Source organism: Rhinoderma darwinii, chromosome 3, assembly GCF_050947455.1.
Source record: "Rhinoderma darwinii isolate aRhiDar2 chromosome 3, aRhiDar2.hap1, whole genome shotgun sequence".
NCBI classification, from domain to species: Eukaryota; Metazoa; Chordata; class Amphibia; order Anura; family Rhinodermatidae; genus Rhinoderma; species Rhinoderma darwinii.
This window is the reverse complement of record NC_134689.1, coordinates 179923639-179939428: the sequence shown is the minus strand read 5'-3', so window position 1 is coordinate 179939428 and position 15790 is coordinate 179923639. Positions and strand designations below refer to the sequence as shown.

Here is a 15790-nt window from a genome sequence, read left to right as displayed (position 1 = left end):
GGTTACAATTTATTTATTTGTTTTTTTTTAATTAATAAAAAATGGATGTAAATTTCACTGGAAGCATACATTCTGATGAAGCTTTATGGCCAAGCACTTTATTACTGAAACACTTGTTTTCTAGGTGGCTACTAAAAATGCTTTATGCTGTAATATATTGAAATTGATTTAAATGACCCCATTATGGGAAATTGGATCTTCAGGGAGTATTCATTAAGCAGTGCCATCAAGGAGCCACCGTATTTCAAGCAGAATATGCAGTGCTTCAGCCTAGTGCTTAGTACATGCCAGACTAATACATAGGGAAATATACTTATATGTCACACAGGGGGATCTGATTCAGTCACCGAAAACACACTTGGGGACGGAAGAGAACTACGTTTTACTTCATGGAAAATGGCACCAACACTTTTCTCATGTTTGTCAGCTGTTTTATTAATTTAGGATCTACATAGAACATGTAAATAATCACTTTTTGCATCTAAGTTGAAAAACGTATAGGTCGTAGTGGTGCTTTCTACATAATTTGTGTTAAAGCTAAATAAAAATTTGAGGAACTTTGCAAATCATTTGCATATCTCTGTTTTTGTATTGATTTTAAGTTGTTTAATATTGCCTTTTCCATTCATATATATAGCTGCTGATTGTGTTTGACAGTGAAATGGACCTAAACCTCTGTCTGATCCAGACTTGTGGCTTAACAACTCCGTCCACACTTTGTGTTTGAATTACATTTGGCGTAAGCGGCAGGATAACAATGGTAAATAAAATTGTATACCAAGCGGGATATATTTGTTTTCACAATGGGAGCCCATTGGTAAAATATGCCACTGTATGTCTGTGCAGTGCAATACTTAACCGCCTTCGATTGGAGGTATATATCGGGGAACACTCTCAGCCTATACCTCCAATTAAAAGGAGAAAACAAAGTGTGAAGAGAACTTTAGTCCCAAATGCGCAACTGTCATAGGAGATCCCACTGTGCACTGGTCCCGGATAACTAAAATCTATCAAAGTTCTAAAAATTCTTCAAAAAACAGTTTTTATTTTTTTTTAATGTACCGTAGACTAGTTTTACACTACTCTAAAACAGCTGTAATTTAGTATCTATATTATGGATACCTAGGTAGTATGATGATCTAACTTTTGTTCATTAGAACTGCAGGGGATTTGGATGCTGTGGCGAAAACACGGACCCTTAATTGCGGCCGTATTACAACCGTGTGAAATCAGCCTTAAACTGCTGAATATTGTAAAATGTTATTCAAGTGTGGCATTTTCTTACTATACTAAAAGGTGGCCATACACACTAGATGTATGTCGGCCCAACACGCCAATTTTGTCAGGATCGTCCGACCATCAGATGTTGGGGGGAGAGAAAGGTTGGGAATGTTGGATTTCAACATACCAATCCCTTTGTTTTCAAGGAGATAAGCCTTTGCAGGTGTCTGGTAGTGGATTATTTTCTTAAGGCCCTTTTACACCGGCCGATAAGCAGCCGGTGCAGGGAGCGCCGATCGACGAGACATCGTTGATCAGAGATCGATTGCTTTTGTCACACAGAGCTATGGATGGGGACGAGCGGTCATTACTCCGATCGCTCGTCCCCATACATTATTATCATGACGGCAGCACGTCTCTGTTTACACAGGGAGATGTGCTGCCGACAATGATATTTCACTTTTTTAAAACGATATGACCAGCAGATGATCGAGCGTTTGTTCGTTCATCTGCTGATCGTTCCCCTGTTTACACAGGGCAATTATCAGCAATGAGCGTTCTATGAATGCTAGTCTGCCCGACAATCATCCAGTGTAAAGCCCCCTTTACACCTATTGAGAACACACGCATGCTAGGCCATGATGAGCGTACATGTGTATGGGGGTTTGGGAAGGATTAGCTGTTTGGCCGACACCTATCTGAAATGTATAGCCAGATTAACCTTTCTATAAACCTAACTACATAGAAAAACCCACTGACAGACTGATCATAATAGATCTTTAATTCGGTTAAATAGGTGCAGGAACTAACCTAGCAAAGCCTGTACAATCTCCAGGGCACCTGGAAGACCCGCATTTTTACTTCTGGTATACAGAATACCACCATCTTGCAGAAGTGTATTTATTTGGTTGAAACTACTGATGATGCTGCAGAGTTATCTTACTCATTGATTTATTATGATATGCAAAAGAAACCGTTCAATAAATGATAACTAACTCTGCTACTGCTTTATATACTTAAAACTTCATTCTTCTTTACTTTTATTCTACTGTAGTATAAAACTTCTGTAGTTAAACTTCATTTGACCATTGGGTAGATAAGATCATGCAGTATGACTGTTAGGCCCTTTCACACGGTTGTAATATGGGTGTATTTTAATGTTTGTATTACAGTTGTAAGCCCCGGATGCATGCAGTTCTACTGAATCAAACCTAGACCAGTATGGAGCCCTACAGTGAACTAAGTTTGCCTCAGTAGAACCATGGGATGTAAGAGACTTGCGCTCGTAGTATGGTCATTAGAATGTGGCTATATTACGGCCATCAAAAAACTGCAATACCAGTGCAATAGTCCCTTTAAAATTTACAATCACATCCCTCTAAAAAAAGTGACAGCCACATATATAAATAGTGGATACCACTTAATTTACCCCACATGAAAATGACAAGGAATGATTTTCTCCTAGCCAGTAGAACAGCAGCGCCAAGCGAGGTAATGGCATGCAGCTGTACCAATCAATAGGTATATTTTAGGTAAAGATGGGGCACGCGACATGGCTATATATTTAGCAAACAAGAATGGACAAGGAGGCAGCACTTCCAAAAATATAACAGCCTTTATGGCTATATATTTAGTCCTTGTTAGATCCAAATACTGTATTTCTTGCCACAAACAGGAGGGATGCCAACAGAAAACAGATTGTGACTGTACTCGAAGGCCTAGAGAACACCATGTTTTGGCCCTACATCTAGCATGTACATTGGGAAAGCTCTCAACGTACACGCTAAACATGTTTATTGGGCTCCATTAGCCCGACGAAGGCCAAAAGTGTGTCCTTTTGGCCTTCACCGGGCTGTATACGTCAGTATACTTTTTTTTAAGAATGGAATAGTATAGTAGACTACGCTATTCTATCCTGAGGGATCCCGCAATAAAAACCTATGCCACGCGGTATGCTTTTTTAGCATGGTAGCCGATGGATGACGGATGCAACTGTATGCCATTCATCACAGGTATACATTAAAAACAGGAAGTAAAGGTATACATTAAACATATACGTCAGGGAGATTCCCCAGGGCCAGAATCTGTGGGAAAAGCACTCTGCCTTGGTATTCAGGCCCCAGGGAAGAACCTGACGTTACTGTCAATATATGGACAGTGACGTCAAAAGCTTCCCCAGGGCCAGAGACCCATAGTCCCGCCTGGTGACTCCAGTATTGTAAAGCTCCTGACATAAGTAGCTTCCCCGGAGCCCCCAGCCAGAGAGCTGCCGATGCTCAGGCCGGAGATTTGCACATTGTAAAGCTCCCGACATTCCTGTCCATATATGGACAATCATATCAAAAGCTTCCCCAGGGCCGGAGTTCCTAGCCAGAGAACTTCCAATGCTCTGGCTGGGGACTCCAGCATTGTAAAGCTCCTGACATTACTGTCCATGTATGGACAGAGACATCAGGAGCTTTACCGGGCACATCGCTTCATTCACCACTCTGGGGGGGGGGGGGTTCGTGGGATGTATCACACTGTATGCCTATATGGTAGGATACATTCCAGCCTTCCGACATAAACACTTCTGAAAACTTAATGTGAATGGGGCCTAACACGGACAAGCTCTAGGAAGTGACAATGTTATATATCAAATGTTATGGTAACAGAAGAAAACATAACATTAATGTAAACTAAACTTTGTTTTTTATTTAAGCAGGTAAAAGTAGCAATCTACTAATACGCCCCTATGTGCAAAAAGATTGCACATTGTCAAGTAAATACATTTGGTGTCTGTGCTTACATTTATGCTGGAAAGCTACTCAGTGATAAAACCATATTGATTTCACATCGCTTAATGTCTGTGTATTAGGTCTGCCTGCTTTAGAACTGTATTTCCTTCAGTAATACAAAAAAAATCCTAAACATAAAAATATACTCAATTAATAAAAAATACATACATGTCTACACATAAATGCACTTTCAATTATACATTAGGTTACAAAATATTCCAGCATGTATTTGTTCTAGCTGTATGTATTCAAGATTTCTTTGTGACATCCAAATTAAAGAGATCCTAACTGTACCTATGCGAATAATAAATATTTATATATTCCACAGTGTTAACAATCGGGGTTTCGTGTCTAACAAAACTGTGGCAGCCTGAGCTACTGAATAATACAGAAAATCAGCATCTTTATCTAGAGCAAAAGTGTCAAAACACTGACTTAGATGTACATGTCTATTACATACATATACATAAAATACATTTATGGATACAAAAATCTGTCTTGCAACTCTCCCCTTAGAATATAGACATATCCACCCATGAAGTTGGCTAGCAGAATAAATATTGTTAGCATGACAGCTCATGAAACAGCTAGGAAATAAAACAAAAAATGGAAATGTTTAAAGATGGTAATCACTTTGATATGAACACATAGCCTTCAAAAGATGCAAGTACAGCATGGCAGAGTGTAATTGTCACCATGAGGATTATGATCTATTAGATACACTAAAATAATAATGATAATAGTGTTATAGAATGAAAGATTTTATTAGCAACTGCTGCAAATGTATGCTTTAAAAAAATATACAAAATTCTCTATTTGATAGGCAAAGAGCCAGTCATTAGAAGTATGTAATATGTGGATCAAGATTGTACTAAATCTTGAAAAAAAATATTGTTGAAACAGTTGTTAAGAAAATAAAAGATTGTAAAGCTCCATGTCTGTGCTACTTTAAAAATTCATTAGGGAACTGCTGAAATAGTAATGTCCCTCATATAATAGTATGGGAAGTGTTGCCTGTAGCAACTGGAGTATTCCAAATGTGGGACTGCAGGCCGCTCAGTAGACTTACGCTAAATTCATACTGCAACGTATGGCCAGACATACATATGCAATTGTATGTTTATACAGTTGCATACATCTGCCATGGACTGCTGTTAAAAAGAAAAGTATACTGCATGGTTAACATTTTATTTGTATGCAGGTGTATTGAAAAGCGTAGTTGTGTGAGCATTTCAATAAAGTTGTTGCTGCAAGATCTCAAATTATCCTGTTAAAATGTATGCCGAAAAACTATTTTATCATATTTCTGGCCATAATTGTCTTTTGGCATATCAGTCTTTAGTTCGGGAGATGCTCCCTGTTGATATGTCGACAGTGCGACACAGACGTGGTATGAATTGAGCCTATGATTGGTTAAAGGGGTTGTTCAATTTGGACAATCCTTTGTTAGAAGAGTTCCCCCAACGATAAGCTGATGACAGTGTATCTTGCGGTTAGGACATCCAGCGATTACCTATAATCTGTGGGTGAACCTGGCAGCAAGTGTTACATTTTAAATATGAAAAATATCTGCATGCTTACTAAACATTACAAATGCAATCTAGTATATTCGTTTTTATAGTATTAAGGAAAAAGGGATTTAACATTTATGTACAAATACATGTCCATGGATGTAGGCATGGCAAACAGATGACATTTTCAGACAACTGGAAACTATGCAAATTGTAAAATAAAACTTTTTCTAAGTTACTTATTTTAAACAGCATTATTCACAAACAAGATTAACCACCCCCTACTTTACTGGTTTTATCCTCTTTGGTCAACTTTCTATACGCTATTAGGCAATCGGCTTCTGGGCCCTACTATATTAGACAGAGTGGCGGCAAAGAGATACTCTCAATTTGGAGCACTGATATTGTCCATGCAGGACATCGACTCAATTTAAACAATGGGTGTTTTGGATCCGTTGTTACCTACACAGAATTTTTTGTGTGCATGCAACGAGTAGCAAACATCCAAAGTATTGAAATCCTAAGATTTGTTCTAAAATTGAACTGAGGCTTTTAAAGCACTGTACTGTAATTTTCTTTTTTTTGCCTAGAACTATTAAAGGTGATCAGCTGAAACCCTGAGTGACGAAGGAGCAATCCATGTCTGTGAAGTAGACCTCTGATTAACTGTTAGGGTATGTGCACACACACTAATTACGTCCGTAATTGACGGACGTATTTCGGCCGCAAGTCCCGGACCGAACACAGTGCAGGGAGCCGGGCTCCTAGCATCATACTTATGTACGATGCTAGGAGTCCCTGCCTCGCTGCAGGACAACTGTCCCGTACTGTAATCATGTTTTCAGTACGAGACAGTTGTCTTGCAGGGACTCCTAGCATCGTACATAAGTAGGATGCTAGGAGCCCGGCTCCCTGCACTGAGTTCGGTCCACTACTTGCGGCCGAAATACGTCCGTCAATTACGGACGTAATTAGTGTGTGTGCACATACCCTAAGAAGCTCCTATCATATTATATTCAATTCCTAAATTACACTAAATACTCTTTTAAAAGTCTTTTGTCAAATCATCCACTAGTTATATTGTAAGTAGCAAGCACAAACCATGTCCATGCCATCAGCATACAGTTGGCTCACAAACAAGTAAATAAAAAATAAAAAGTAAATCCAGTTGATGGGAGATTTATACCAGGGTTAGATCCCATTATGAGTGTAAGGGCTCATGCCAACTACAGTATTAGGACTCCTGTACAACATTCAATGTCTATGGAGCTCAAAGAGGGCATTCATAGATGTCTATGGGTTCTACTCTACCTCCATATGCCTCCAATTCCACCCAGAGGCATTCAGGGTATCCTATATGAATGCAACAGAAAAGAAAATGTGCCATTTTCCATTAGACAACATATTATGGAGTTATTCTCCTCTAGTAGCATTGCTTTTAGGGGAAAATATCTCCATAATGTGGTGTCGTACAGGAGCAGAGTGCCTATGGCTGAATTGTACAGAGCTGCAGTGACTTCATGTGTCTCTGTGCATGTAGCTCTGACCTGTGCATCAGGACTAATGCCCATCATTTCTTCCATTAAAGAGTTATTTCCATCACACAAAGTAACAGAAGATCGCTAGGATATGCCATCACTTTGTGATTGGTGGGGGGCCGACTGCCGGGACCCTACCGATCTTGATGTTGAAGGGGCTACAATGCGCCACATCCTTTTCACTGTTCTTCTTTGCACAGCAGCACACCCGGCCACGCTCCTAGCTGCAGCATGGATCCATTTATTTGAATAGAGCAGTGTTGCAGATCCCTGCACAATGGGCAGCCAGGAGCGCCAGTGTGCATGTAAAAATGGAGAAGGGGACACAGTGCTAATGAACATCACAATGAAGCATGGAAAGAAAAAGACGTTCACAGGTAGAATGAAAAAAAAAAGAAAAAAAAAAAGTTAAACTTTATGCCTTGCCAAGTAACTTATTTTGACAAAAGGCCAGCCTTTGTCTTGCACACAGGCACAATAAATAAAATACAGTACAAATTTGTATAGGTGCAGTGAAAGCGTGGGATTATCCAAGAGAATTACATTTTGAAAAAACATGAAATGGAGTAAGTATATTAGGTTTTTCAGAGAAAGAGCCTTTGTTCTCAGTAAAATAGTAGAAAAGCTGTATATTTTCTTTGCTAAATTTATTTAACATTCAGCAATAGGGACGATTAATTCTAAACAGATTTAGATTGTTTTTACATGGTCTGTATATATTAGGTCCAGAGGTGTAAGATGTAGGTTAGCAGTCAATAACGATATGTAATACATTCTTAAATAAACCCATAAGACAATATATGATCTTGCAATAAGCATTCCATAGATAGAGAGGAAGCAGAATATAAAACAAAGGCGCTTTTAAGAATATGCATGATGATAATGTACATAGTCACACTTCTATAATCCCAGGCACATGCCTTTTTCCTGTATGACTGGGTTTTAAATCAAACAATGTTAACTTTTTAAAATATTATTTCGATCTGACAGCTGTTAGGGATCACAAGGTAAATGGATTCAGACAATTCTGACCTAGCCTCAGGCGAAAAAAAAGAAAACATCAGAAAACTCTCTAAAATGAAAAGTTTGTCAGATTTACTACTAGATTTAGAAAAATAAAGAATATAGCCATAACATGGATATCCAGGAAATGTTGTTCCCATGATGTCAGATGCAAAGGTATTTTCCCCAAATCCCGGGATTGAAGTCCCACATTATGCAGTATAAAATTACACCTCATAAATATCTGGCTACAATATGAAAACATTTCACAAAGTTTAGATTTCCAATAATTGCAACATATAGCGTTATGTGAAAATCTGAAGTAAATGCAGAGTAAGGCTCGAGGTTTTTGTGTAACAATTTCTAAAGTGGCAATAACTGCAGACACATGGCACTATATGAAACCTAGCGTGGCTCTCTTGTATAACTACAAACACTTGTTACTGCTTATTTATGCCCAACAATAAAATAGTATGTTCCTATTTAAAAGAAAGATATTAACTATGTTATGGCCTCATATAGTAAAATGTCTGCCCTCTGTCTGTAACATGAATGTAAATATAGTGCTGGGGAAAATAGAAAATAACCATGTTTTATATGAATGGATCTTATCTATGCATATAGATAAAAAGATGTGACATTAGCCTGTTTATTAAATATGCATACAATGAACAGGTGAACACAACCTGTATACCCAGAATGTCTAAGGGTATGTTCACACGGCAGTGTCTGTTACGGCTGAAATTACGGGGCTGTTTTCAGGAGAAAACAGATCCGTAATTTCAGCCGTCATGGCATGTTGAGGCACTTTTTCGCTGCGTCAATTACGGACGTAAATGGAGCTGTTTTTCCATGGAGTCAATGGAAAACGGCTCCATTTAACGTCTGAAGAAGTGACAGGCACTTCTTTGACATGGGCGTCTATTTACGCCCCGCCTTTTGACAGCGGGGCGTAAAAGAAATGACCGTCGGAACAGAACATCGTAAGACCCATTCAAATGAATGGGCAGATGTTTGCCGACGCTATCGAGCCACATTTTCGGACGTAAATCGAGGTGGAAAACGCCCGAATTACGTCCGTAAATAAGCCGTGTGAACATACCCTTACAACTAGCTGGAACACCAACTCTGATATATCACAGAGGGATTTATTCAGCAGGTTAAAATTCATCCGTTTCATTTAGCGTCACATTTTCTCCCTTAGAATATAAATTATATACATTTTTAAACTGATTTATGAGCATACTTTTCTGCTTTTTTACCGCAATGTTAAATTAAATAACAATAGAAATAGTGGAGCCACATTCTTGAAATTGAAGAGTACAAGAAAATAGTAGGGAGTAAGGGGACACATCGTGATTTAGGAATACTTGTTTGAAGTGCCAACTCTATGGGCTTCAATGACATTAGAATAAAGGAGAATACATTCTACACTACAGGAAACTTATACATTTATTATCACATTGCAAGACACTTGTATTTCTAAACCTCATATCTACTTCCATGCATCTGTTCCTATCCTTGTACAGCCCTGGAATCTTGTGCCTCCAACCTCATATATAGTGTCCCAAGCCTAACTGGTTCTTACTACGTCTCTGCGTGCTGACTAAGCATCATGCAACCCAAAGTGATGAACCTATGCACTAATTTGCTAGTCTATGGCTACTCTTTAGCGTCTACATTTATTACATGCTAGTGTTCTCTGGAATAATAGCTGCATGTTCAAATCCTAATGCGAGCTTAGTATCAGTGGATACATAAGCTTTCATGGGAAAGGTGAAAATATTAGTTCAACAACCCAAGTAGCTGCTCCAGAACAACTAGAGATCCTAAGATAACCTTACAGAGTCTAACCCAGACAATTCACAGAATGAGTAGCAGTAAACCTGAAATACATGAAACGTATACACAAAACAATGGTGGATGAATACATATTACATTGAATGACACAAGCCACACATTTCAGCCGTTAGAAAAAAGAATCTTCCATTATTAACATTGCGAAAAAGTTTTCCGCAGCAGCAGCCTATGACTATGGCTATATGATATTTATAATATATTTACAGTACAACATATTGTGTTGCACTCTATATGCAGTTGTGATCTCTTAATTTTAAAGCTCAAACAAAATCGCATTTACTGCACATGCAAAATATAATTTTGTAAAGCCTTGATTAATTTGCCATTATCATTAAATTCCCTCCTACCCCATAATCACATTAAAGCATAATAGGCTCACCGTTGTAGGCACTGGAACAATCTCAATGTGGAATGACAGGGGACTGGAATGATCCTTTTGTCAAGAGGAGTGACAAGGAACTTGAATGATCTGAAAGTGCAACAACAGGGGACTGGAACAATGTAAAAGGAAAAGATACAGCAATAGCTATGACCCAAACTAAGAAACGTAAGAAATAGTGGAAGTCAAAGACAGAAAAGAAAATTGGAATGACTAACAGACACGGTATGGAATTCCAAGGTTGTTTGTATCAAAAAACATTAGAAAACACAGAATAAAGTATGTAAGAGAAGAGATGTGCAATGGATGACTTCCATACTAGTGTTCTAATAGAAAGGCTAAAGTGTAATTTAAAAAAACAACAACATTCTATATATCTGTTCAACAACTATACTAAATGATTCAATGAAAAGAATACAGTGTAATATACTTTAATACAATGATTAAGCAAGATAAGAGTATGTTCACATGTGGCAGATTTCTGCAGAAACAGCCCATCTCAGATCTATGGAACAGATTTCTGCCACTAAAATATCTGCATCTGCCACGTGTGAACACACTCTGGATTATACTTTTAATCCTGTTGAAACCGGTCTCTTTCTGGTTTCTTACCCATTTCTGAATGGGAAAATATTAATCACAAAAATACCAGGCATAGATTATGCTGTATGTAAAAAAAAAAATTGAAAAACACAAAAACTGTACGATTCTTTCCTCAAAAACAGAGGTTTTGGATAATGCATGCTATTGTTAACTGCTTCACTTTTCATTATTGGTGTCGATGAGGTAAAGGTGCCACAGTTCCATACGATATGTCTGATAGACCCCTGCCCACTGATCCCTGTCCTACCTTCCGTCTCTGTGTTCCGGCCACTGATTTACGAGGTGGCCGGGTTTCCAAGGAACAGCTGAATTGGAGTTAAGGAAACCGCGTAGCACAGCGAATTATACCGTTTTCAGTACTCGGTAGCTTTGCTCGCTGTGCTATGGGGTTTCCAAATTTCTCATGCGGGAGTTCCATAAACAGTGCAGCAAAACATGCTCAACTGTTTACGGAAACCCGGCCACCTCATCAGAAAGAGGCGGGGGAACAGCAACAGCAACTAGGGCAGGGGTCAGGGGCCCCATTTTTAAAGTACCACCGAGCGTATGTCTTATTCGATGGTAATATCTGATGAATACCATTAAATCCTTTAATATATTTGGAGTACATATAATAGTGTGGTAACGTCATAAAGCAAAAATGCTTTGTGTTAGGAATTTTAGATACAGCATATGCAATTTGCACTAACTAATGACATACATGTGTTTATAAACGAACATTTATTTTACAACATTTTGCAAAAATTAGTATGGAATAATGTGTATTTTTTTTTACAACCTATTGACTAGTTAATCTCTATTTAATCCTGATAGTTTGCAATAATGCAAGAGGAGTAATGAAATTCAGGAAGATCACTTGTAAATGCACGTAAAGTGTAAGGGACAATATTGTTTCCACAATTGCATATTATACCACTATCTGATTGCTTTCACATAAAAAGATGGGAGGGATAGTCTTATGAGCATTGAAAAGCAATTCAAAGCAATCATAGTGTTGGCAATAGAAAGTATTATCTCACACAACCAGCTCATCTAAGTCTCATAATACTTCATCTTTTTCTCAATAGGATATAAAAAAAAGGAAGTGTTAGGATGGACAAATGTCAAACAATTGTAAAAGGAAGAAAATAAAATAACAAAATTAGTTTTAATCATTGTAGGCTGCCAACCGTAGGAATATAAACAAAATCCTAACTGAGAACATATAAAATAACCATTAAAAAAAAGAAAAAAAAAAAAAGATTTCTGGGCCATCTAAGATGGTAATTAAAAAAAAAAAAAATCTAATGTAATTTTATGTGAGAAAATAAATAATGATTGTCAGCAGGAGAAAATAAGGAAACAAGATTATGCTAGTAAGGAGAAGATTTCTAAATGTGCAATCCCAAACTGATGCTATGGAAATTATTATTATGGGAAACAATGTTAACCCATACTGCACGAGTATTACAAAAAAAATAATCAACATTAGTCAAGTTTTAAAATGTATTCTGTGACCACCTTGATGTATTGCTGGATTTTACTATGTTACACATTTTATGTAATAATTATAATCGAGTCTACCAGTTGAATGCTATCCCGATGTTAATACTAGATAATGGGCCATCCCCATACTATAAGAGCTCTACTTTTTTTCCCCTCAAAGCTATGAGTGTGCTCTCATGCTTAATTCTCCTATACGATTTTCCCACCATACTGGTTTTGAAAACGTCAATTCATCCCACATAAAGAATACATTTAGTATAATACAATTCTAACCCCTAACAATCAAACTGTTCATAACTTACAGGAGATACAATTTATTTTTTATTTTTTAATTTTCTATATTTTAAAAAGTTAACAAAAATCAGTGTGGATTTTGCAAAGTATCCAACATGCAAAAACCATGTTTCTGTTTAAATGGTAACTTGAGCCCTGCGCCTCCCGGTGGCCGAGAGCCTTCTCTGCTTTTTTCTAAATGACCCTAAGCAGGAATACTTTATTTGGGAATAAGAAGTCTTCTGTCATATAGTATACCAGAGGAAAACAATTACATATTTACTAAATCTTACACTTCTGCATAATCTCTGTTTTTTTTTTCTTTTTGCAGCCCCTTTTTATTTTCTCTCAATCAGTTGTAGTTCACGTTGCCCAGCAACCTGCTAACCTCCTGTAAAAGTGACCACCATTTAATTACACATAGCTATGTCCAGAAAAGTAAATACACTGCGCTACACTCCTATACAATACACTGCATATTCTTATTGGAGAGGCTTGCTGTAGGTTGCCTGCATTCAGCCAAGATGACACATATAGCATCAGGGTGAACATGCAAGGCAATCTAAAAAGAAAAGTTTGGACTTCTATTTTATCTGTGTACTCAAGAGATTTTGTAACAAATGTATATAAACAATAACCTGAGCTCCCAAGAAAATGCCATTGGAGCTATAATTTAGAAAATAAATGTAATGAGCCCAACAAAACTTACATTTCAAAAGTTATAAGTTTGGATGCAAATAAATTGGCTTTTGTGCACAAAGTGATTTCAAAGTCATATCTTCCCAGCACTCTGTGCATGCTTGTAAGCAAAGCGAGTGTGTCACCAACACAGGCCTTGTTCACATATGCGTTCTTGAATTCCGTTATGCTGCTACATCAGAAGAACAGAACATCAACATTTGATGGACATCCGGATATGTCGCACGATGGACACCGCTTGCACCCAACGGACCCAATTTACTTGTAAGAAGTTACGTCATGGTGTTAAGTCGTATTGACGCAAAAAATAGAGCTGCATTCTGCATTATTTTTTCTGGCACATATGACAAAATCTGCAACAGATGCTTCTGTAAACCCAGCCGTAGGTAAAACGGCTACTTCTAAATAGTATTTTAAATGCCCCATGACCATTCTAAGCAGCCATGAATTTAGGTTGAGTTCACATATGCGTTCGTATTTCCGTTTTTCTGTTCTGACAAAGGAACAGAAAAATAAAATTAATGGACGTGCCGGATCCATCACATGACGGACAGTGTTGGTTTCCCTAATGGTGTCCATAATTTTACCGGAACAAAAAGCATGCATGCTGCGCTATTTTGTCTGGCATTTTTGAAGCCTCCAAAGCAGATATGAATGGAGCCTTTGATGTTTTATTCTGAAGGACCAATGAATATACTTACAAGTTTACGATTGCAAGAATATCTTCTTGTCTTAGTTTCAGGAGTCTAAACACTAATATAATTTGTATACTAGTATTAAGCAAGCAGAGACATGGTTGACCAAACCACGGACACGTAACTCACTCGTATAGTGAGAGTATGCATACCAGCATGTATTTATGCTATTTTTACTTATATATCCACTCCATTCATGCTATCTACTTTTAGTGCTCTGTATTGCTGATAAGAATGTATAGCAATTGATTGGAAAATTACTTGCATCTCATTATTAATTATGTTCCTTTTCAACTGTGCTTTAATTTATAAGATTTACAAGGTCTTCATCACTACTTGTTCTATTTCCTTTCCGTTTGTCATAATGGTTAACATCAACTTACATTTATGTTAGTATTTCTGGTCATAGAAAATCAAATAAATATAGTAAAAACATAAAAAAATAGACTTATAATTAAACGATAACCTTCCATTCCAAAAATGACTCTTGTGACAGTGAGAAATTCATACCAAGAGCCATAAACACATGTTTGACTCCTCAAAGAGACAGAAACTAATATGCTGCAAACAGCCACTATTGTCAAATGTAAGACTGTAGTTAAGGTGTCAGAACCAGACAGCAGTGTGTATAGGTCAGCAGCAGTAATTTAAAATATGCTATATAAAAAGAAGAAAAATATTGTAAATGATATTAGAACATGTACTTCATTCAAAGTTGCACATACAGAGTAATTTTTGTTTGTTTTATAATCATTCACGAATGCTCTTGGCTGCCTATTTTACCATTTAGTACTGCAGATTTGTACGGCCTTTCCCATAAATTGATCACTTCCTCCCCTGATAAAACTGCCTCTACTCAATGCTGAACTACACAAGACTAAGAAGAGTGATACACGCATTCAGCGGTTTCTGCCTTGTCACATGTCATCAGGAGAGATGACTATTCATCTGCTTTTAAATTGTTGAAAGTGTAGTGTAATGACACTACTGCGGTCCCCACTGCATAGTTTGAACGCTGCCACTGCCATTATCGTCTGTCTGTTAAATATACGGATATAAAGTACTGACTGTCTGCACTAACAGATGTGTAGACTCAAGAGACAACAGTTTACATGGTTATATGTACAAGATGTCTTTGTGAGCCAACAAGCTAGAGCTTACAAACAGATACAAGAACACAGCCAAGCAGCTTAAATTATTTCATGCCTAGAGATGCTTTGTGACACTTGCACAATATTGTATCATTATTTTTTGGGGGGAATACAGATGGTTTGGAATGTCTTTTGATACAAAGTTGCTTGCTTTTAGGGTATCATGCATAATTTGTCTTTAGGAAACGAACCCCAAAAACTATAAATGAAAGGGGCTCTATACTTTATTCAGAAATAATAGATTTTTCAATTCAGTGTATCATAAAGTTAAAGCACGCTTACAATGGGTCTCATACACATATATTATGGTTTTGTACAAGTTTATGGGCCCTTACTGTACATCCATTTCATACAGGGGCATACATGGTGTTTTTCTCTCAAATCCAAATGTGCCACATCCCATTGGATGCTGTATTATGGAGAACAGCATTGCTTCTAGGGGAGAATACCTCCCTAATACAGTGAAAAACAGAAGCAACATATGGCGGTAGGTAGACAATGTCTTTGTACCGCCATATAGGCTCCTTGCACAAAAGTCAGCCTTGTGCATGATGCCAAAGCGTCCTGTAATATTAGATGAAGTAAATCTGGTTAAA

The 15790-nt window shown here is 37.5% G+C and overlaps 1 protein-coding gene across 18 annotated transcripts in view; it reads right to left on the bottom strand.

The window, feature by feature from the left end:
- FOXP2 (forkhead box P2) overlaps positions 1–15790 on the bottom strand; it is a 239439-nt gene that overhangs the window by 8365 nt on the left and 215284 nt on the right. For 13 of the 18 annotated variants that reach the window (XM_075857099.1, XM_075857098.1, XM_075857109.1 and 10 more), the window contains one exon: positions 10289–10378. The exons of the other annotated variants lie outside the window; for them this stretch is intronic. In XM_075857099.1, coding sequence (XP_075713214.1) covers positions 10289–10378 — 90 coding nt within the window. The remainder of the gene's footprint in view (positions 1–10288; positions 10379–15790) is intronic. 18 annotated transcript variants of the gene reach the window in all.